Source organism: Eublepharis macularius, chromosome 10, assembly GCF_028583425.1.
Source record: "Eublepharis macularius isolate TG4126 chromosome 10, MPM_Emac_v1.0, whole genome shotgun sequence".
NCBI lineage: Eukaryota > Metazoa > Chordata > Lepidosauria > Squamata > Eublepharidae > Eublepharis > Eublepharis macularius.
In genome coordinates this window covers 94,836,017-94,854,425 of record NC_072799.1, presented here as the reverse complement: position 1 = coordinate 94,854,425, position 18,409 = coordinate 94,836,017, and the positions used below count along the sequence as shown (strand labels likewise).

General features: G+C 42.6%; 2 protein-coding genes across 7 annotated transcripts in view; one reads left to right on the top strand and one right to left on the bottom strand.

Moving 5' to 3' along the window:
- The window catches only part of LIMCH1 (LIM and calponin homology domains 1), a 317,657-nt gene that overhangs the window by 24,142 nt on the left and 275,106 nt on the right, over positions 1-18,409 (top strand). The window lies entirely within an intron of this gene.
- Positions 11,430-11,853, bottom strand: LOC129336908 (guanine nucleotide-binding protein G(I)/G(S)/G(O) subunit gamma-5-like). The gene is given in 2 exon segments (XM_054990323.1): positions 11,430-11,784; positions 11,787-11,853. Coding segments are annotated over 2 exon segments (204 nt in total). The 3' UTR covers positions 11,430-11,647.

Below are 18,409 nucleotides of genomic sequence, written 5' to 3'. Positions count from 1 at the left end.
CTGTGTGAAACAATATTCATCACGTATTGTCGAAGGCTTTCACGGCCGGAGAACGATGGTTGTTGGGGGTTTTCCGGGCTGTATTGCCGTGGTCTTGGCATTGTAGTTCCTGACGTTTCGCCAGCAGCTGTGGCTGGCATCTTCAGAGGTGTAGCACCAAAAGACAGAGATCTCTCAGAGATCTCTCAGAGATCTTTCCACACTGTGACACTGAGAGATCTCTGTCTTTTGGTGCTACACCTCTGAAGATGCCAGCCACAGCTGCTGGCGAAACGTCAGGAACTACAATGCCAAGACCACGGCAATACAGCCCGGAAAACCCCCAACAACCAATATTCATCACCTCTCTCTCAGTTTCTGTATTTGGTTTTCTTTATATGGGTTTTTTAAAACTCTTTGTTGTACTGCTGTTTTATAGTAATTTAATTTAACTTTTATTTGAATGATCTGTATTTAGTTCTGGGAGGTCAAAACAGATTCTGTATATTTTTTTCCTGATGCCTGGAAACATTAACTCCCAGCTTCGTACTTTCTCTGATACCGTAGATCCAGAGGAGTTAACTGTGTTAGTCTGTAGTAGCAAAATAGAAGAGTCCAGTAGCACCTTTAAGACTAACCAACTTTACTGTGGCATAAGCTTTCGAGAATCACAGTTCTCTTCATCAGATGCATGGAGGGTAAGAAGAAACTGGTCAGATATATATAGGTGGAGAGGGGAGTAGATGCAATCAGTGGCTTCTGATAATGGGGTCAGTTTGCTTCTGATAATGAAATCAGTTACTTCTGGTAATGAGATAACCATTCATAGTCTCTATTCAATCCAAGCCTACTGAATCAAATTTACATATGGATTGAATAGAGACTATGAATGGTAGGCGTCCTGGTCTTGCAGCTTGGCTCTCCGACTGCTGTCCAATGGACTTTTCAACTGTCACTTGTCCAACATTCTGCCAGGCTGCCTACATTCCCCATCAAAACTTGAGGGAAGCAGACAAGTGTCCGACTAGTGTCAGGCGTCACTTGTAGCTTGGCCCCTAGTCTGATGCTCAACCACTACACCCCACTGTTTCTTCTAAGGAGGACTGGCTTTGTTCCTCCAGTGCCTCTGATCTTTGTAACACTTTTGTTCTCTGCGTCTCTGTTTGTGCTGCTTTGAAGCAGCTATCTGTTCTCAGTCATATTTAGTTAGTTTGCAACATGTGTAGGCACAGGAGGCTGCCTTGATGGACTGACTGATCCAGCTGTTCTCACATTAGAGGGTGCAGGTGGTTGCTGCTGTCTTGGGCCCTCTGCAGCCAGGTAGGCTGGAAAACTCCACCGTTGGCAATTATCTGTGACTAAAGGTTTTTTGGAATGAAATTTAAATCCATTTGAGAAAGAGAGCTGGAAAGCCCATAATCCTCACAACAGTCCTGTAAGGTAGGATACAAGCTCTGTATTGCAGATGTAGGATGAGAGAGAGAGAGAGAGAGAGAGAATGGTTCGCTTAAGGCAACCTGCAATCATTTCATAGCAAACATGGGATTTGATTGGGATTAATTTGTTTTTTTTAAAATTATTCTATTCATAGAATTAAAAGCCAAATAAAAAGTGCAGAAAGCAAAATAAAGAAAAGAATAGTGAAAAGCTTACAAGAAAAAGAAGAAAAAACAAAACTTAGAAATAAAAGAAAACAATAATACGTATTTCATTTCCATTCTTCTCTACAACACTTATCTTCTTTAACAAACATCGTACTTAAAATTTAATCTCTCCACCATTTTCTTTCCCACTACTGTCTCCCTTCTATTTGTTTTTTTCCCCAGATTTCTTAGAAATCCTAAAAATCAAATCCACAAATCATCAAATCTTTCTTCCTTATTTCACACTGAAAGCCAATAAAGGAATTCCAGTTAGCCAAAAAAGTAGACAATGTTTTATCTCTGATCAAAGCTATAAGTTTAGCCATCTCCACTAGCTCCATTATTTTCATACACGAATCTTCAATTGAAGGCAATTCTGTCCTTTTCCATTTTTGCGCATATAAAAGCCTTGCTGCTGTAGTCATATACAAAAATAAAACCCCATGCTGAATTTCCAACTGTTTGTCCATTAATCGCAACAGAAAGGCTTCTGGTTTACACTATACATTCTTTAAAATTTGTATCCTACCAGTTTATTTTTTCATACCTTTCACATCCTAATTTTTTTTTGTACAAATGTCATTTTCAGTCTGTGCTGTTTCTATCTGGAGATTGAATAACTATCCCCACAAATGCTTGCCCTCACCCGTTTCTCCTCCCCAAAAACCCTGGATGGGATTCTCTTTCTTGACATAAATGGTTGCCTGTGTTTATTTCACCAGATAGAACTCATTACAAAATATTCTTCTTCACATAATTTCCTCTGTTTTTAAAAATGTGTAGCTTGGCTTAAAAACAAGAAGGGTCCTTAGTACCTCTGAGGATTTCTGAGAATCCTGTTCCCAAAATTCATCCCCCAGAACAAACAATGAGTTTCACTTCTTTTGATGGGAAAGGCTGAGGGCAGGTAAAGAGAAGTAGAAAGGTGTTGTTTATTTTTTTCAGTTTGCCAAGATGTGCCCTTTCCGAGAGGGAGAGAAAATGCAACAGGCTATCAGTTGAATTATCTGAGTTCTCTGGCTGGAATTTGGAATGTGAAACTTAATACATCAGTTTATAAAGGGCTCGTCCTGAAGATTTGTGCAGTGGCCTAAGGTCTGTTCCTTGTCTCGATGGCATTTCAGATTTACTTCCTGTCACATTTAAAATCTGCTTTATGTCTGTTTTGGTGATTTGCTAAGTGATGAACTTCTTAACAATCGGAAGGGCTGGAAAGGCCCGTGTTGTACATTTAAACACCACAATATAAGCATGGGGGTTTCTTCGCAAAGCAGCATTCATTTGGAGCTTGTTGCAATCTACAATTTCATATGGCAGATACTGGAATAACAATTTATTGTTGGTTTTATAAACAGTCCCGAATCTCACCCCCCCACACACACACCTTCACTGAAGAAGGTTTACTAAAGCTCTTTGCTTCTGTTCTGGTATATCCACAAGAGGCATCATGATGAGGGAAAATGAGTAACAAAAAATAACTAGTAGCCATTGCCTCAATCTAGCCTGGTAACCTTTGATGCATCCTAGTTATTGGTCTGTGTAGTATTGTGCAAATAAGGGGAAACTTTGATTAATCTTTCATTAAAAATGTAGCAACATAAAGCAAGAAAAAGTTATATCGTAATCAAAGGTGAACTGTTTGAGTGATTAATGGTGTCCTCCTACCCCGAGTTGCATTCTTCTAAGTTCATTAAAGTGGATGGGCTTAGAAGGGCATAATTCTGCCTAAGGTAGCGCTGTTAGTGTCCAGATGAGGGCTTTATCGTGAAAGGGAGGAGAGGCTGGCAAGAATCAAATGCAAGAATCAAATGCAAGAATCAAATGCAATACCTCCCTAGGTCAGGCGATGTACCTTGAGAGCAGTTTCACACATTATGCCAGGGAAATGTTTTGCCAGTGAACTCACACTCAAGTGGGACCTGCCACTGATCTGCACTCCTTGACAATTGTATGATTTACATCACAAGTCAAAATGTTTCAGAAGCCTCGGTCTGAAGGATCTGCCAGCCTTGGGGGGGGGGGCGGGGGGGATTCCCATCCCATGGAGATGCAGTCGGGAAACTTGTTAGTGGAAGCAGCATGTATCTTGAATTTGGTATGAGGATACTCGAGCTTCTGAGGTTGGTTGCTTTAACAATAGATAGGATGGTAAAAAAACTGTTCTTGCGCTGTGACCATCAAAGGCCAAGCTGGGGGTCAAGGGACCTGCATGGGCAAAATCCGTGTTGGACGGTGGCTGTACTAAGAAAAGGGATTGAGTGAGTGAAAAAGCTGACCGGAGCCAACCCCTCGCCTCTGAAGTGGAACCGCCCAGGAATTTTTTTTACACCATCATCTCTTTGTGATTGGCTACTGGGTTTGAGTCAATCTGTCCATTCTTTGTACCTGATAGAAAAAGAAGCAATAAGGAAGAACTAGGATGCCTTTGTCAACAGTCGACTAGAAGGCTTCTGTGCTACATCATCCCATATCTTGGCTGCCTGGATTTCTTACTTCCCCTCCCCGCCAAAATGCTACTGATTTAAGATTTCTCTTGGCAAATGACACTGATGGAAAACCAAACAGAAGTGGTGGGAGAAGCAAATGCGTTCTCTAGATCCGTTCTCTTCTGTAATTCTCCTTTTCTCAAGAGCTATACAGTGAGATTGAATTTTACTTTTGATTTCAGTCTTCAGTCTTCTGGCCAGAAAGAGTGGTTTTCCTGAGGAATTAAAACTTGAAGGAGCAGAGGTTTGTGTTTTTTGCACAAAGCTTAAGGTCACTTTTGCCTAAATTCGACTTTGTACTACAAATGTAAAACCTAAATTTACATGACGGGACCTTTGAATTACCCCAGCCTCCCTTCCCCAGCCAGCTGGGTGACCTTGGATCAGTCACAGCTTTCCGGAGCTCTCTCAGCCCCACTGACTTCACAGAGTGATTGTTGTTGTGGGGATAATAATGACATATTATCCCCGGCCGTGAAAGCCTTCGACAATACATCAATAATGACATACTTTGTAAACCGCTCTGAGTGGGGTGTTAAGTTGTCCTGAAGAGTGGTATATAAATTGAATGTTATTATTATTAACAATGATCAGACATGCATGTGCATAGCAAGAGAGGATTAAAGAAGACAAGCCGTATGTGTGATTTCTTTTACATATCAACATAACCATTGTTTTGAGAATTATTTTTGAAACCATAAAGGGGATATCCTTATTGTGATCAGTGTACTTCTTTAAACGTGAATGTCACAACACCACCATTGATTTGGGTAGAGCCACAGGCTTGTCATGTTGTGCAGAAACGGTCTGGGGTGACTTCACACATTACTGGAATACAGTTTGGGTCTGGAGCCCACAACTCGCATGCAGTCAGTTGCGAGTTGTGGGTTCTTCCCAGTCCCCGCATGTGTAGTGTCCACTTAAGATCACGGCCATGGCTTATATAGAGAAACTGCTTCATCTCTGTACTGTGTTTTTATTTTATTTATTTATATCATATTTGCATTCCGCCCTCCCCACGAGCAGGCTCAGGGCGGATAACAACGTTTTCCCAATCAGAATCAGCCCCAGGAGATGCTGTTTGACCCATTGGAGGATTCCAGATTTTCTTTGGGATACATGTGGATTTCCCCAATGACCCGAAGAGCATCTCCCTGCAACCACTGGGGATTGGGAAGGCAGTGCAGGGAGAAGGCTGATGCTCCTTCTTCACATGCACCACGGTCCGGGTCTGAACGGGGCACCAGCGCATGGGAGGAGAACCCTCAACTCATGCCTGTGACACATGGTGGAGACCCTACCCATATTCTGTGGTGTGTGGATCAGGATGAAGATAGCTGTGAAATGTTATGAGTGGGGGGGGGGCAGTTTGGTGGTATCTTCTCTGAAAACAAATATGCCCGTTTCTCTCTTGGGCATCATTTGTGGAAAAAGCAGTTCTTTATTTTCAGAATGATCCAGCTAATGTGGGGAAAACAGGTGTGGGAGAGGTCTGTTGGCGTGTGTCAATGACGTCAGCAGCATTCCTTCTAATCCAGACCTCAGGGCTGGTTTTGGAACTGTCTTTTAAGTATTTTAGGGTTTAAAATTTGGGGAGGGAAATATTATGTTAACACGTATGGATATGAATATGCCTGCTGTTTTAAATAATAATGGTGGGCAGCCTCCTTGATGAATGAGGTTAGACACAAGGCTTCGCCAGAGTGTTGGTATGACTGGTATGTATGTGTGCAGATTGTGCAGCGGGGCTTATGCTGTGGGTGAAGAACTTGCAACATCTGCTCTTAAAATCTTGGGTCTGCCTTCCCCTCAGTAAATCATCGTTAGGCTAGCCAGCTTTCAGACTGATACTGGTTTCAGTGTTTGAATGAAAGACAGATCTAATATTGTATCCCCTTGTCTTTGGAGGTTGTTAAATAAATCATATTGGTGACTCCCCCCCAACCTTCAAATAATGTCTGGAAACAATAGAACTACTATTGTAGAAAGTAGCAGGAGAGCATAGGTTCCCCAAAGGGAAAACAAGGAGGGGAAGGAACAGGTAAAATTAACATTTGGCTGGAGCCTTGGGAAAATGTTAGCAGCAAAAGTCCCTTGTGCACACAAACTGAAATCTGAGATGCTTAAGAAGCCCTGGCACAAGGTAGCTTTGTGCTAGCCACTGCAGATTGCAAAGAGAATGGAGGTAGCTGTGTGACAGATAAACGAGAGATTGGTTACTATTCCGTCCATCACTTTCTTACCACCCCTCCTTAAAAATTTATGGCGGGGTGGGGAGAATGTGAAAGAATGCTAACAGCTTTTCCATATATCTGCCATCAAAGTAACCTGGGAAGATGGCAAAGACAAAGCTGCTTTTTTGAAAAACAAGGGTCCCACTGCCTTACGTTTTGAAAGCTGCAATGGTCATATTGGTTATGTCATTGATACTCCCTAGAATGGGTGTCCAGAAGCTGCTAGATCAGATTAGCAGAAGTACCATTCTTTAAAACATTTTAAAAGGAGAAATACGGTATACTTTCAGAACTATACAGACTACCAAATGACTCTGAGAAATACGATCAAAAGCGATTCCCTGTGAAACTCGTGATTCCGATCCTCAGTCTGCCAACATCAGCATTGTCTCTTCTGACGGACAGAAGCTCTTCTGAGTCTCTCCGGTGTGGATGCCTTTCACATCACTCACTGCCTGGTCCTTTTTCTGGGGGACTGAGTCTGGGACCTTCCACGTGCAAAGCAGATTCTCTACCCTTGAGCCAAGCCTTAATAGCAGATGCTCTGACTTTCGGCCACTACAGTCCCATCCCCAACTTTTAATTTACAGTATATTTCAAGTTATTTTTAACTGTATTTTACAAGAAAGTATGAAAAGAGAGAAATCCTGATTCAAACCTCTCTGTTGCGAAGGCACAATAGTCTAAAGAATACAGATAAGTAGAAGAATAGAGGGAAGACCATAAAAAGGAGGGGGGGGGGGATAGTGGGAATGAAGTTGAATGCTCCAGTCAAACATGGAAGACGGAGTGTAGGGTGCATTGATCTCAAATAATTTGAGGAGTGCAGACTAGATAAGAGTTGAATTTCTCTCCTGCATTTGTCTGTTTTTTCTTTTTTGAGGTTCAAAACACAATTGAAGGTTTATTTTACAGCAGGTAATGTCAGAAGGCAGGTAGGCAGGCGTTTGAACTTAAGTAACAGAAAGGTTTTTAGACAGCAACTTCACTAGTGAGATAAACACTTTGTTTAACACTAGGTTGGTGGCTTCTTTCGGAGGTTGACGCTGCTTCACAAATGTTTCCCTTTTAAAGCACAGACACAGCACAACTTTCCCTCCTCTCCAGATTTAAGGGTGCATCTTGTCTGTTAAAGGTCTCTTCAAAACTGGGATGGAACGTCTGTTTTCCGTTTTTTGGAGAACAAGCTGCTTAGTAATCATGGCTGCTGTTAGGGTTGAAAAGCTAAAGGCCAAAAGACCAGGTCAAAGGAGGGAGCTGGAAAAAATAGAACAGAATCCAAAGTGAAGTTGATGATACTTAGAGATGTGACAGAAAAAGACTTCCAGTATGGTAATACCAAACTAGAGAAAAATGTCGGTAATCCATGATTCCCAGTTTCGACTTTCTAGTTGGGTTCATAGATCCAGAGGAGTTACTCATGTTAGTCTGTAGTTGCAAAATAGTAAAGAGTCCAGAAGCGCCTTTAAAACTAACCAACTTATTTGGTTCTTGAAAGCTTATGCTACAAATAAGTTGGTTAGTCTTAAAGGTGCTACTGGACTCTTTAATAGTGTAACAGGCTCTCTTGCCTGTGTCTGAACGAAGCATCCACTACTCCAAAGGAAAGATTTATCTTTTCTTTTGGATAGTGTTCAGCAATAAGTTCAAGACCTGTCAAGCAAAATCGTTCTTTGAACCGTTTGCTTATCGGTACATTTATTTGTAAAAAGGTTTTTTATTGCTTTGCCGCTTCTAATCAAAGTACTCAGACACCTGTTAGAGTTTATTTCTTTTATTGAAAATACTCTATTTTTAATGAAATAGTTAAAAATAGTAAAAAATATGATTATTGTAAGTCTTACAAAAATAGAACACAGAAAGCCAGTCAGAATTAAATTTGTATTGTCGAAGACAATTTGTATTGTCGAATTAAATTTGCTAACATTTCCTAACTATTAAGTTTAAAAATAATCAGAGTTCTTATGCAATGCATTAATATTTTCATAGCCTACATTGCAAAGATAAGAATCTCATCTAATCTTCATGAGATCTCTTCCAGTCAGAACTCTAACTCATTATCTAGATTAGCATGTTTTATGTGTTATCATATGCAAATATCTAAGATCTTTTCACGTAACAGCATAAGCAAACTAGGATTGGTTTAATGCTTTGTTGAATATTCATAATTTCTATTGTATAACTGTCTAATTAGCCAAAAAACGATGCTATAGCTAACTTGCAAAACAAAGCCATAAATCCGAAAGAAATGACAGGAAGAGTTAAGATACTAGATCACTATTGGTCCAGTCTCTGATAAAGAAACATTAATCTAGATGGAGCCCACTATTTTTAATTAGCTGTCAAAAGATTAAAGCGCTAGACCCAACAAGAAAGCGGAGGGGTCCAAAGCAATCAAATACAAGTTGGGAAACCTCCCAGAACCCGACAAAGCACACTACCCGGTGTGTCAATTAATTATATCATTATATATGTACCAATACATGCACTAAATAACTTATATACCAATACATGCAATAAATAACATCATACAATAGTCCTCCTCCTACAAAAGGCAGTCCATAGCTCGGTGGTAGTTGCACTCAATTTGAAAGCCAGTTCTGTGCTTCCTTTTTGTTCCTTAATATATGTAAATTCCTTCGGCTGAACCTCGCCCGCCAAACGGCCAATAATGGCCGGGAAGTTGGCAACGAGCCTGCCAGCTTCAAATGTGCTCGTTTCGACAATTCTTCCTCATGGCCAATTATTTATTCAGCCATAGTAATACCTGCAATAAACAAACATACAAAGAGCCACTACACATTGCAACAAAATATTTCCCAAATTCTGCCATACAGAATGTCTACTCACAATCAGAAATCCATATCCAAAATAGCTCTTGACCATTGCAATTGCTACTGCTGTATCAGCATGGGTAACACCTGTTGGGGTCATATGACTAAATACCATTTTGGCAATATCAATTTGCCCAAGATACTTGGGTTGAGGTAATTGAACCTTAAAGGTACATTACAGAAACACCGCCCAATTGATATCACTGTTGAGACCCTTTGGAGCTAGACTGTCCATCCTGTATATCCACCTGGCCTCAGCCCTCAACAAATCTGCTCGATCACAATGAGATTTCAAGACCTCCAAAACAGAATAACTTAATTCTCGTTCACTAGTATGGGATTCGTGAAAATGTTCAGCCAAGGAAGCTGTCATCGTCTTAGTCCGAATTTTAGAAAGATGTTCCTGTATGCGTTTCCGAATAGGTCGAGAAGTGCACCCTACATAGTATAAGGCACATGTGCATCTAACAATATATACCACGTTGGCAGATGCACATGTGGAATAATTGCGTGGATAGAGTGGTCGTTTTGTTGTTGGGTGTGATTAAAGCGCACCTGTTTTAGTTACCTAACACTCTAAAAAAAAGCATAGACAGTTCATGAAAAGTTTAAAAGTTCACCCAGAATACAAGCCATTACTATGTATTAGCTTAGTATTGATTAGTATAATGTGCTTTAATCAATATTATTGCCACACTAGCTGGGTTCAGTTAATACAGAACAAATTCAGTAAAGTTTGGTCATTGCTTCCGATGGGAAACTCAATCTAGGGGCTATCCAGAGGCCGAGGGGGATCATTTGTCAACCAAACTTCACTAAATTTGTAGGGAACCTACTGCTGTCCTTTAAGGACACCCCAAGTTTCATAAAGATTGGACCTTGGAGGCCAATTTTATGGACCTCAGCCAAATTCCATTATTCCCTATGGGGAAAACTATCTGAGGGCATTCAGGGGGTTGGGGGGGGAGCATTTTCCAAGTATAATCCACCAAATTTGCAGGTATATAACCCCTGTCTGCCCTCTGAAGCCCTTACAAGTTTCAGGAAGATTGGAACCCGGGGTCCAATTCTGTGTGCCCCTGAACAAGGTGCCCTCAGCCACTCCTTTGTTTCCTGTATGGGAAACTTTTCTAAGCAGGCTGTCAGGGAGAAATGCACAGGGGCCAGGGGCCAAAAGGCACACCCCCAAATGCAACCTCAGCCCAGAGAAAATCCAACAGAATCAAACTGAATCCTCCCCCCCTCCCCCAAGAGCACCTGAACAAGCTGCCCACAGCCACTCTCCAGTCTCCTCAGTGATGGGACATATTCCAAGCTTGCTCTCGTGACACGTACACACGGGCCGAGCATACCAGTGGCCATAAGCACACTCCTAGATGCAAGCTCAGCCCCGGGGAAGCCCATCGGAGCCAAACTGGTGCCCCTCCCCTAAAACCCTCACGCCTCCTGAGCAGGCTGCCCAGCCCCATACTCTTGTTTCCAACGATGGGAAGTTTTCCAAGTTCTTTCCCAGGGGCACAAACACATCAGGGCAAGGCTGTCCCAGCCAAGGCACACTCCCAAATACAAGCTTATCCCTGGGGAAGCCCAGTGTAACCGAGCTCATGCCACCCTCACAACAATAACCCTGTGGGGTAGGTTAGGCTGAGCTAGTGTGATGAGACCAAAGTAATCTAGAAGGCTTTCATGGGAAGAGTGGGAATTCAAATCCTGTTATCTCCAGCACTCTTCCCTCTGTGCCACGCAGTCTCTCACTGTTTGGATGTTATTTAAAACATTTGGCAATCAATAAAGCTCCCACAGTTCCTTCCTATGAGCCATTTTACCTGCTCGAAATGTAGTGCATATCAGTCATGTGGCTATACATGACTGATGCTCAGGGCACATGGCCACCCCCATCCTAGCCTTGCAAGTAATGAGAACACTGATTATTTTCAGGCTCTCGGCAAACCACAAGTTGGCATTCTAACTGAATTGGTCTGTTCTTGCTCTGCAGACTTGGATTCCAAATACTGATCTGTTCTCTATGAGAGAACATAGGGGGCGATTGGCATCCTGAGAATCACCCAGGGTTGTTCACTGGCGAACCAAGGCTATATGAGTACATGATGGCAGAAACTTCTTCTACCCTGCCATTTGCCCATTCCCAATTTGGCGTCTGATGACCTCTTTGACCATCTTTCTATAAGTAGTTGGTGTGCCACCATTCTTTTTTTTTTCTTTCCAAAATCAGTAACTCTTTATTGGTGAATATAAAACTGTTTCCCTCATGATACAGAAGTTATTGCAGCTAACATACAGTTTGTTTAGAGAGGTAGATTGTGGTAGGCATGACAAGAGTAACAGTATTTACTAGAACTAAGTTGGCACATTAAGGCAAAGTTCCTGTACAAGTTCCAATCCACTGCTTTGTTTCCATGTTCCCCATACACACAGATATGAAAAGTTGTTAGATCCTGAAAGACACCAAGTTAGAGAAAAGAACAAACTTTTGGAGGCCTAAATGGATTTGTACTTGAAGAAACTCCTGTTAATAGGGGATCGTGATGTGCATTCTGCAGACAAAACTGCTTTAAGTCACTTGCAGCTTGTGAAACCTTCACGCGCTCACGCTGGCCTCCAGGCGCAGCTGCTGCACCACTTTTCTCATAGCCACCACGCTGGAAGAGCCGGACATGGTCTTTTAGCCGAGAAGGAGCCGCTGCTCGGAGCGCTGCCGCGTCTGACGGCGAAGGGAGGTTGCCACTCGTGTGCCACCATTCTGAAGTTTGTAGTGATAATCTGATTAACTAGTTGAAGTAATAGGAACTTGTATAATATTTCTGGCAACAACAAAGCGCTTGTTTCTTTTAACAAATGAGAGCCAGCTTGAAATGTTAAAAACAAGTAGGAGAAAAAGCCGAATGTTTTGACCTTTCTTCCTCTAATGGAATGTGCCTGCTTGAGTGGATCCTTCAGGGTACTGAGCGGGCGGTTTTGTTTGAATTGGCTTGGGCGAAAGAGCTGCTTTCAGATAATGGACCTTTGATCCTAAGACTTTAAGTTCTTCTCAATCATTTCGTTCTTCAGGAGGGATGCTGAGGTGGGTCCATCTGTTGCCAAGTCCAATTTGGCTTTCGTGGGGAGGTAGTTCTAGTAGACTGTTTTCTTGTGAACTGGAAAAGAGTCCAGTAGCACCTTTAAGACTAACCAACTTTACTGTAGCATAAGCTTTCGAGAATCACGGTTCTCTTCGTCAGATGCGTGGAGGGTAGGAAGAAACTGGACAGTTTCTTCTTACCTTCCAGTTTCTTCTTACCCTCCACTCATCTGACGAAGAGAACTGTGATTCTCGAAAGCTTATACTACAGTAAAGTTGGTTAGTCTTGAAGGTGCTACTGGACTCTTTTCGATTTTGCCACTACAGACTAACACGGCTCACTCCTCTGGTTCTTGTGAACTGTTCAAGAAGGGCCAAACTACACCTTATGACCAAAAATAGACCAAAGTTTTTAAAAATTAACCCCACTGGATCTTCTTGAGATTTGTATGTGATTTTGATAGAGGACGACTCTGGCTCAGAAGCGGAGCCTCTGCTCGGCAGGCAGGTGGTCTCCGGTTGAATCCCCCACATTGCCAGTTGAAAGGACTCATAAAGAGGCGATGGGAAAGTGTTCTGTCTATGACCCCGGAGAGCTGCTGCCCGTCTGAGAAGACAATACTGGCCGCGATAGATCAGGTATCTGACTCCATATAAGGCAGCGTCATGTGTTCATGCGATGCGCCAATGTGTTCATGGGGATAAGGATATGGAAGGAAGTAGATGGGTGCCACGCAGATATGCCTTCACCACAACTAGTAGCAGCTTTGGTTTTGTTAATGGAAAGGGCTTAAATCCTTTCTGCTTTCCAATGCCCCAGTCTTATCTGGTGTGGTGTAGTGGTTAGAATGTTGCCCTAGGATCTGGAAAAGCCAGGGAGACCCAGTCTGAAGCCCCCCCCCCCTCGGCCATGGAAACACACACTCTCTCAGCCTAACCTACCTCACAGGGTTGTTGTGAGGATAAATGAAGGAAAATAGAACAATGTAAACTTCTAATGGCCAAGGCAACCCAATCCAGTTCTAATGATACGTCTGGCTCATTTTGTTATGCTGTAAAGGAAGATGTGCACGTGGAGAATTCTCCTGTTGGTGGCTTCCCCATTCACTCTTCTGTTCTAAAATCTCGACTCTGAGTCAGAAATCTGGGGACGTCGGAGTTTTCCAGCAGTACTAAAAATAAAAAATACTAGAGGCACAGCTGCATGTCTTGGCATGTGGAAGACGGCTGGAGACAGAGGTGAGAACCGCTCATTGATGGACTTGGTCTTCAGCCTACCGCCTCACTAATGTGTGTCCTCCAAGTCAGACTCTTTCCTGTCAAACCATTGTCCTGACTGCATAGAATACTTGCTGTTGTTCTCTTAATAGGCATATCAGACTTTTGTTTGAGCTTGTGAATTTTGGCACACATTTTCTTCCTTCCTTAACCGACTTCCCCAGTTACAAATTATCTCTCAATATCAGATTTGTCCTAAGGAACAGGAAGACTACTGTTGTGTCTGCAATTCACATCATTCTTTAGTCTTTGCCTTGGGAATCCAACTTCATTTATATTGTATTTAGCACCTTCTGGCTGCTAAGGTTTTGCTTTTGCAAGCAGAATTGTTACCTTCCCTCCACACCTCAGTCTGCTAACACCACACACACAGCCTCACTGCTGCCAGGACAAAAAACCTATGTTAAAAACTTGTGTTGCTGAATGCAATGTCCTGTTGGAATTTTGATGAAATACCAGCTGCTGTAGTATAGGGGTTAAATGGCTGGGTTGCAGATCAGCACTCTGCTAGTTCGACTCCCGCTCCTGCCATGAACTCTGCAGGTGGCCTGTGCTGCTGTGACCACTCCCTTGAACCTTGTCTTGCTCCTGTAGCTTTTGAACCATGCCCTGTCTCTGCCCACATCTAGACATGACCTTACTGGTAACTGACCTATGGACCCCTGACTTGGCTTTTGGACGTTGGACTCACCCGTGGCTTTGAACTTGTGCTCTGACTTTGACTACTCTGCTTGGGGTGGCCCAGCCCACGAAAAGCAGGCGGCCCCCAGCAGACGTGGCAGCTGTGGCAAATTAAACTGTTCTGCTTGGCACTCGGGGTCTGATCTCTGCTCAGGCGTCTGAGGCAGTGGCAGCACTGCTGGGGCCGGCGGTGCACGAGAAGGCCACAGGCACGGCTTGTGCCCATTTCTACCTCCTGGACCTGCACAGCCACCAGTGGAGTCCGGGGCTTGTCATGCCTCAGTGCATGTGGCAAAAGGGAACTGCTGTCTCTCTTCCCCCACCCCCTACTAGCACACCAACATTTTTGAAGGCAGACATAGCATTTAGGGGGGCACTTGAGCCTGAAAGGCTACCTCCCCCTACAGTAGAATAAGAAAACAAAGATGATGAGTTTTGTATGGGTAGCTACTGTATAAATTCTCCCTGCCTCAAATAATTTATCCAGATGATTATTTTTTTTTAAAATGTAGAGGTGCTGTGTGCTGATGATCAGAATAACATGATGTCTATGCACCAGATTATTTTTTCTTTTGTGCACATTTCCCCCTTGGCAGTTGTTCTCTTGGACCTCTTTTTACATCCATCCTCCAAGTTGGCAGGGAACATGGCCATCATCGAGACTAGACTACTGCATTGCACTCTATGTAGGTCTCCCCTCAAAGCTGACATGAAGACTCTCGATGGTGCAGAACACTGCAGCACATTTACTCCCAGGAGCTAGATGGAGCATGCATCTCTTTCCCATTCTGCAGTCACTCCATTGGCTGCCTGTCAGTTACCCGCCTCCACTCAAGGTCTTGGCGACCACATTTAAAGCCTTTCATGCCCTTGGCTCCTCATGTCTGTGCAACTGCCTCTTTCCCCGTGTTTTGCCGTGGCAGCTCTGTTCGTCTGAGCAGGGCCTTCTGTAGATATCACCCTGCAGTTGGGCAAAATCCACAGCTGCCTGTACATGTGCTTTCTCAGTGGTAGCCTCCACTTTATGGCATGCCCTGTCTGAGGAGGTCAGGAAATCTCCACCCTACTGGCTTTCTACAAACAATGCGGAACTATTTATTCTGTTACCATTCTCCATCGTATCGACTCACCAAATGTCCTGACTGTTGCTCATTGTTGTATTTTGCTCGGTGAATCTCCTAGCTGTTGAATATATTGTATTTCACCTGCTCTGTGTAATCCACCTTGGGTCTCAGTGAGAAAGGCAGACTATAAATAAATAATAATAATAAATACAACCTGATTAATCCTGACAAGGGTGCATACAGTACCATTCTAATTGGAGGGGGGTATATTGTCATAATGGCTCAAAGATTCAAGATACTTTTTTTTAACAAAGGTGAAAATAGCCAGCAGGAGTGCAAATTTGTGTGAACTGGAAATGCAGCCAAAAAACACAAAAAGAGGGATTTATATTTTGCATCTTACAGCAGATAAAAGGAAAGCTTTCATCTATGAAGCAACTCAAAGATTCGGTTTTGCCGCTACCAGCTTTCACATGATTTCTCATGTGTGCCGAACCAGCAGTGCTAGCCACAGATGCAACGTGAAAATACAGCTTCAGTGGGCCTTTGCACAGGGAAATGGTGTCATTGGAGACAGCCTAAAGCATTTGTTTTGTCTAGCCCATGGGTCAGAACACACACTGTCAGGAAGAATCCAAATTAGCTGATGGAAAGAATAAAAACCAGAAGGAAGTGTACAGCAATTATGGGCTGGGCTGCTGCTGTTGTTTTCAGTTTTAAAAGCGCAGTGTTGAACATGGATTTTTTAAAATAAAAAAAAATCTAACAAATTACGTTAGCTCAGCAAAACTGAAGGAGTTCCTTTGTTGAATCTCTTGTACATTGGCATGCTTTGGGACTGCAGGGTGAACTTCCTTGAAATGTGAAAGCTCTAGAGGTTTAGGGGCAGAACTTCTTACTTCTGCATCTCAGGCAGACTCTGATTTGAAATGACTTCTCTTTTAAAAAAGAGAGACCTAGTTTTCTTCCAGTATTACTGTCAGATACGCTTCCAGCATATTTGTCATGTGTTACTATTTTATTTTATTTATTTATTTTTTATTTTATTCAACTTATACCCTGCCCTTCCCATGAGCAGGCTCAGGGCGGCTTCCAACAATATATATTAAAATACAATAAAACATTGTTGAAATAGCATAAAATCCAATATTAATATACATTAATACAAACAGCATAAAAATCCAGGTGCTACCAAACAAATCAGGCTACTATAAAGTCACTACAAGACACGGGCACCGCCATGGATTTCTTGCTGCAGTGTGTAGTGTACATCTGAGAACATGCAGAGGGAACCTGTTTTGCTGACTGGTTGCTAACTGCTTATCTTGCAGGTGTTTTGGTTACAGTTTCCTGGCTGGCCTGAGAACGTGGCCTTGAAGTTTCAGCAGAGACTGCACCAAACTCCTAAGAGACGGAGCAGAGCTCATCCTTTCCCTCTTCCCAGGCTCCCTGGCTCAGCGTGCCCAAACCCTAATGGACTTTCTTTCCCATTGGGGGCAGGGGGGCGTGGACTTTGTCCTATAATTAACCCTGCTTTGCTACCATGAGTCATTTCAGCCAATGCTTCTGTCATAGCATCCTAATACTGGTATTCTTCTTTAATAAAACCAACTTTATCTCATTCACTGCTGTGATACAGTGAAGTGTTTTGGGAAGTACCTGGCAAGACCTGGCAATTGCTCACAATGCATGCTAGATGCTGCAAGAACATATGAACCCCTTCAAGTTTACAGTTAGCTGTCCCAGCTTGGTTTTGCCATCCATGGTTAAATTCACTTGCAAATAAGTATCCCAGTCTACTGCTTTGGTTTTTTAAAAAATATTTTGTGTGTTTTTTCCTCTTTTTGTTGCTCTGAGCTTCATGTGAAATGCAGAAAGCAACAGAGGAGCAGTTGTGGTGCAGAAATGAGGAACAAATCAAAGTGTAGCAGAACAAAATGACTACCACAGAAGAACCCTATGGCAGACAGGCCGAAATCTGTTTAGGATTGTATTGTAAATCCACCTTGTTGTCTTGGAACTCCAAGGAAAAGGAAGAGACATAATTCAGAGAAAGCAATATTGGTAATCAGAATTACCATTCTGGATTTTCAGATGTGGGCAAGTTGATTTCAGTAACTGGGATGGCAAGAGTTATAGCAACGCTCGAAGCACAGACATGCACAAAAGAAAGCTCCGTCAGTGGGCAGTTCTGCACCAAAATAGATTGAATTCTGTGACCATAGTTAATCCTGCTTTATGTAATTTACTCCGGTTTGCCTAGACATGTGGAAGAGCAGGGCGCTTTGCCAGATCCCCACAGCCTTGCCCTTTGGAAATCTTGTTCCACAGCCTTTTTAGTCTTGGAGACCTCAGCAAGTATTGCTGGCAGGATTTGAAGCACAGTCCCTCAGCTGTGAGGGATAGAAACTTTTTTTAAAATTTAAAGCTGAAAATTTTCAGGAAGCTGAATTCTGTGCTCAGTAATACATTATTTCTCCCGTGGCTTGCTTTTGGAAATACTTGAGTTTGAATTGCAAAAATAAAATGTGTGTTTCGTTGTGATTCTTGTTTTATCCCTCATAATATTTCTAACAGTGTTAGCAACACATGCCCCTCAATTATACTTTTCCTCTGGTGGGGTAGGATTAGGGCTTCCGCATGCATACCTCACACACAGTACCATTTAATTATTTTAAAATACCGCCCCCCCTTCCCTCTTTAGCCTCTGAAATTAGACTGATCATTTTGATCAGAACCTTTCCTTGGGCCCCAGTTTTAAAGCAACAGTTTTCATTCTTTATATATTTATTCCCCATCACACAGCTTTAAGTAAAGCTGAAGCATAGAACAGGTGTCACAAAAATAACTTCTGCAAATCTAAAATGTGTCTTTGTAAATTGATACCACAAAGATTATAATGACACAAACAAATTCCCTCTAACTGTTGACTGCATAAGATTGAATATGCTTTTAAATGGATTTAGGGAGTTGTCCCCCCCCCCTTCTTCCATAAGTGCACTATTGACTATTTCCTCCTTGGACACATGAAGCTGCCTAATATCATGGGCACATCCAGGCCAGCCTTGTTTATTCAGACTGGCAGTGGCTGCCATGGGACTTGGGTACCGGCCTTCCTCAGGCCAAGGGCT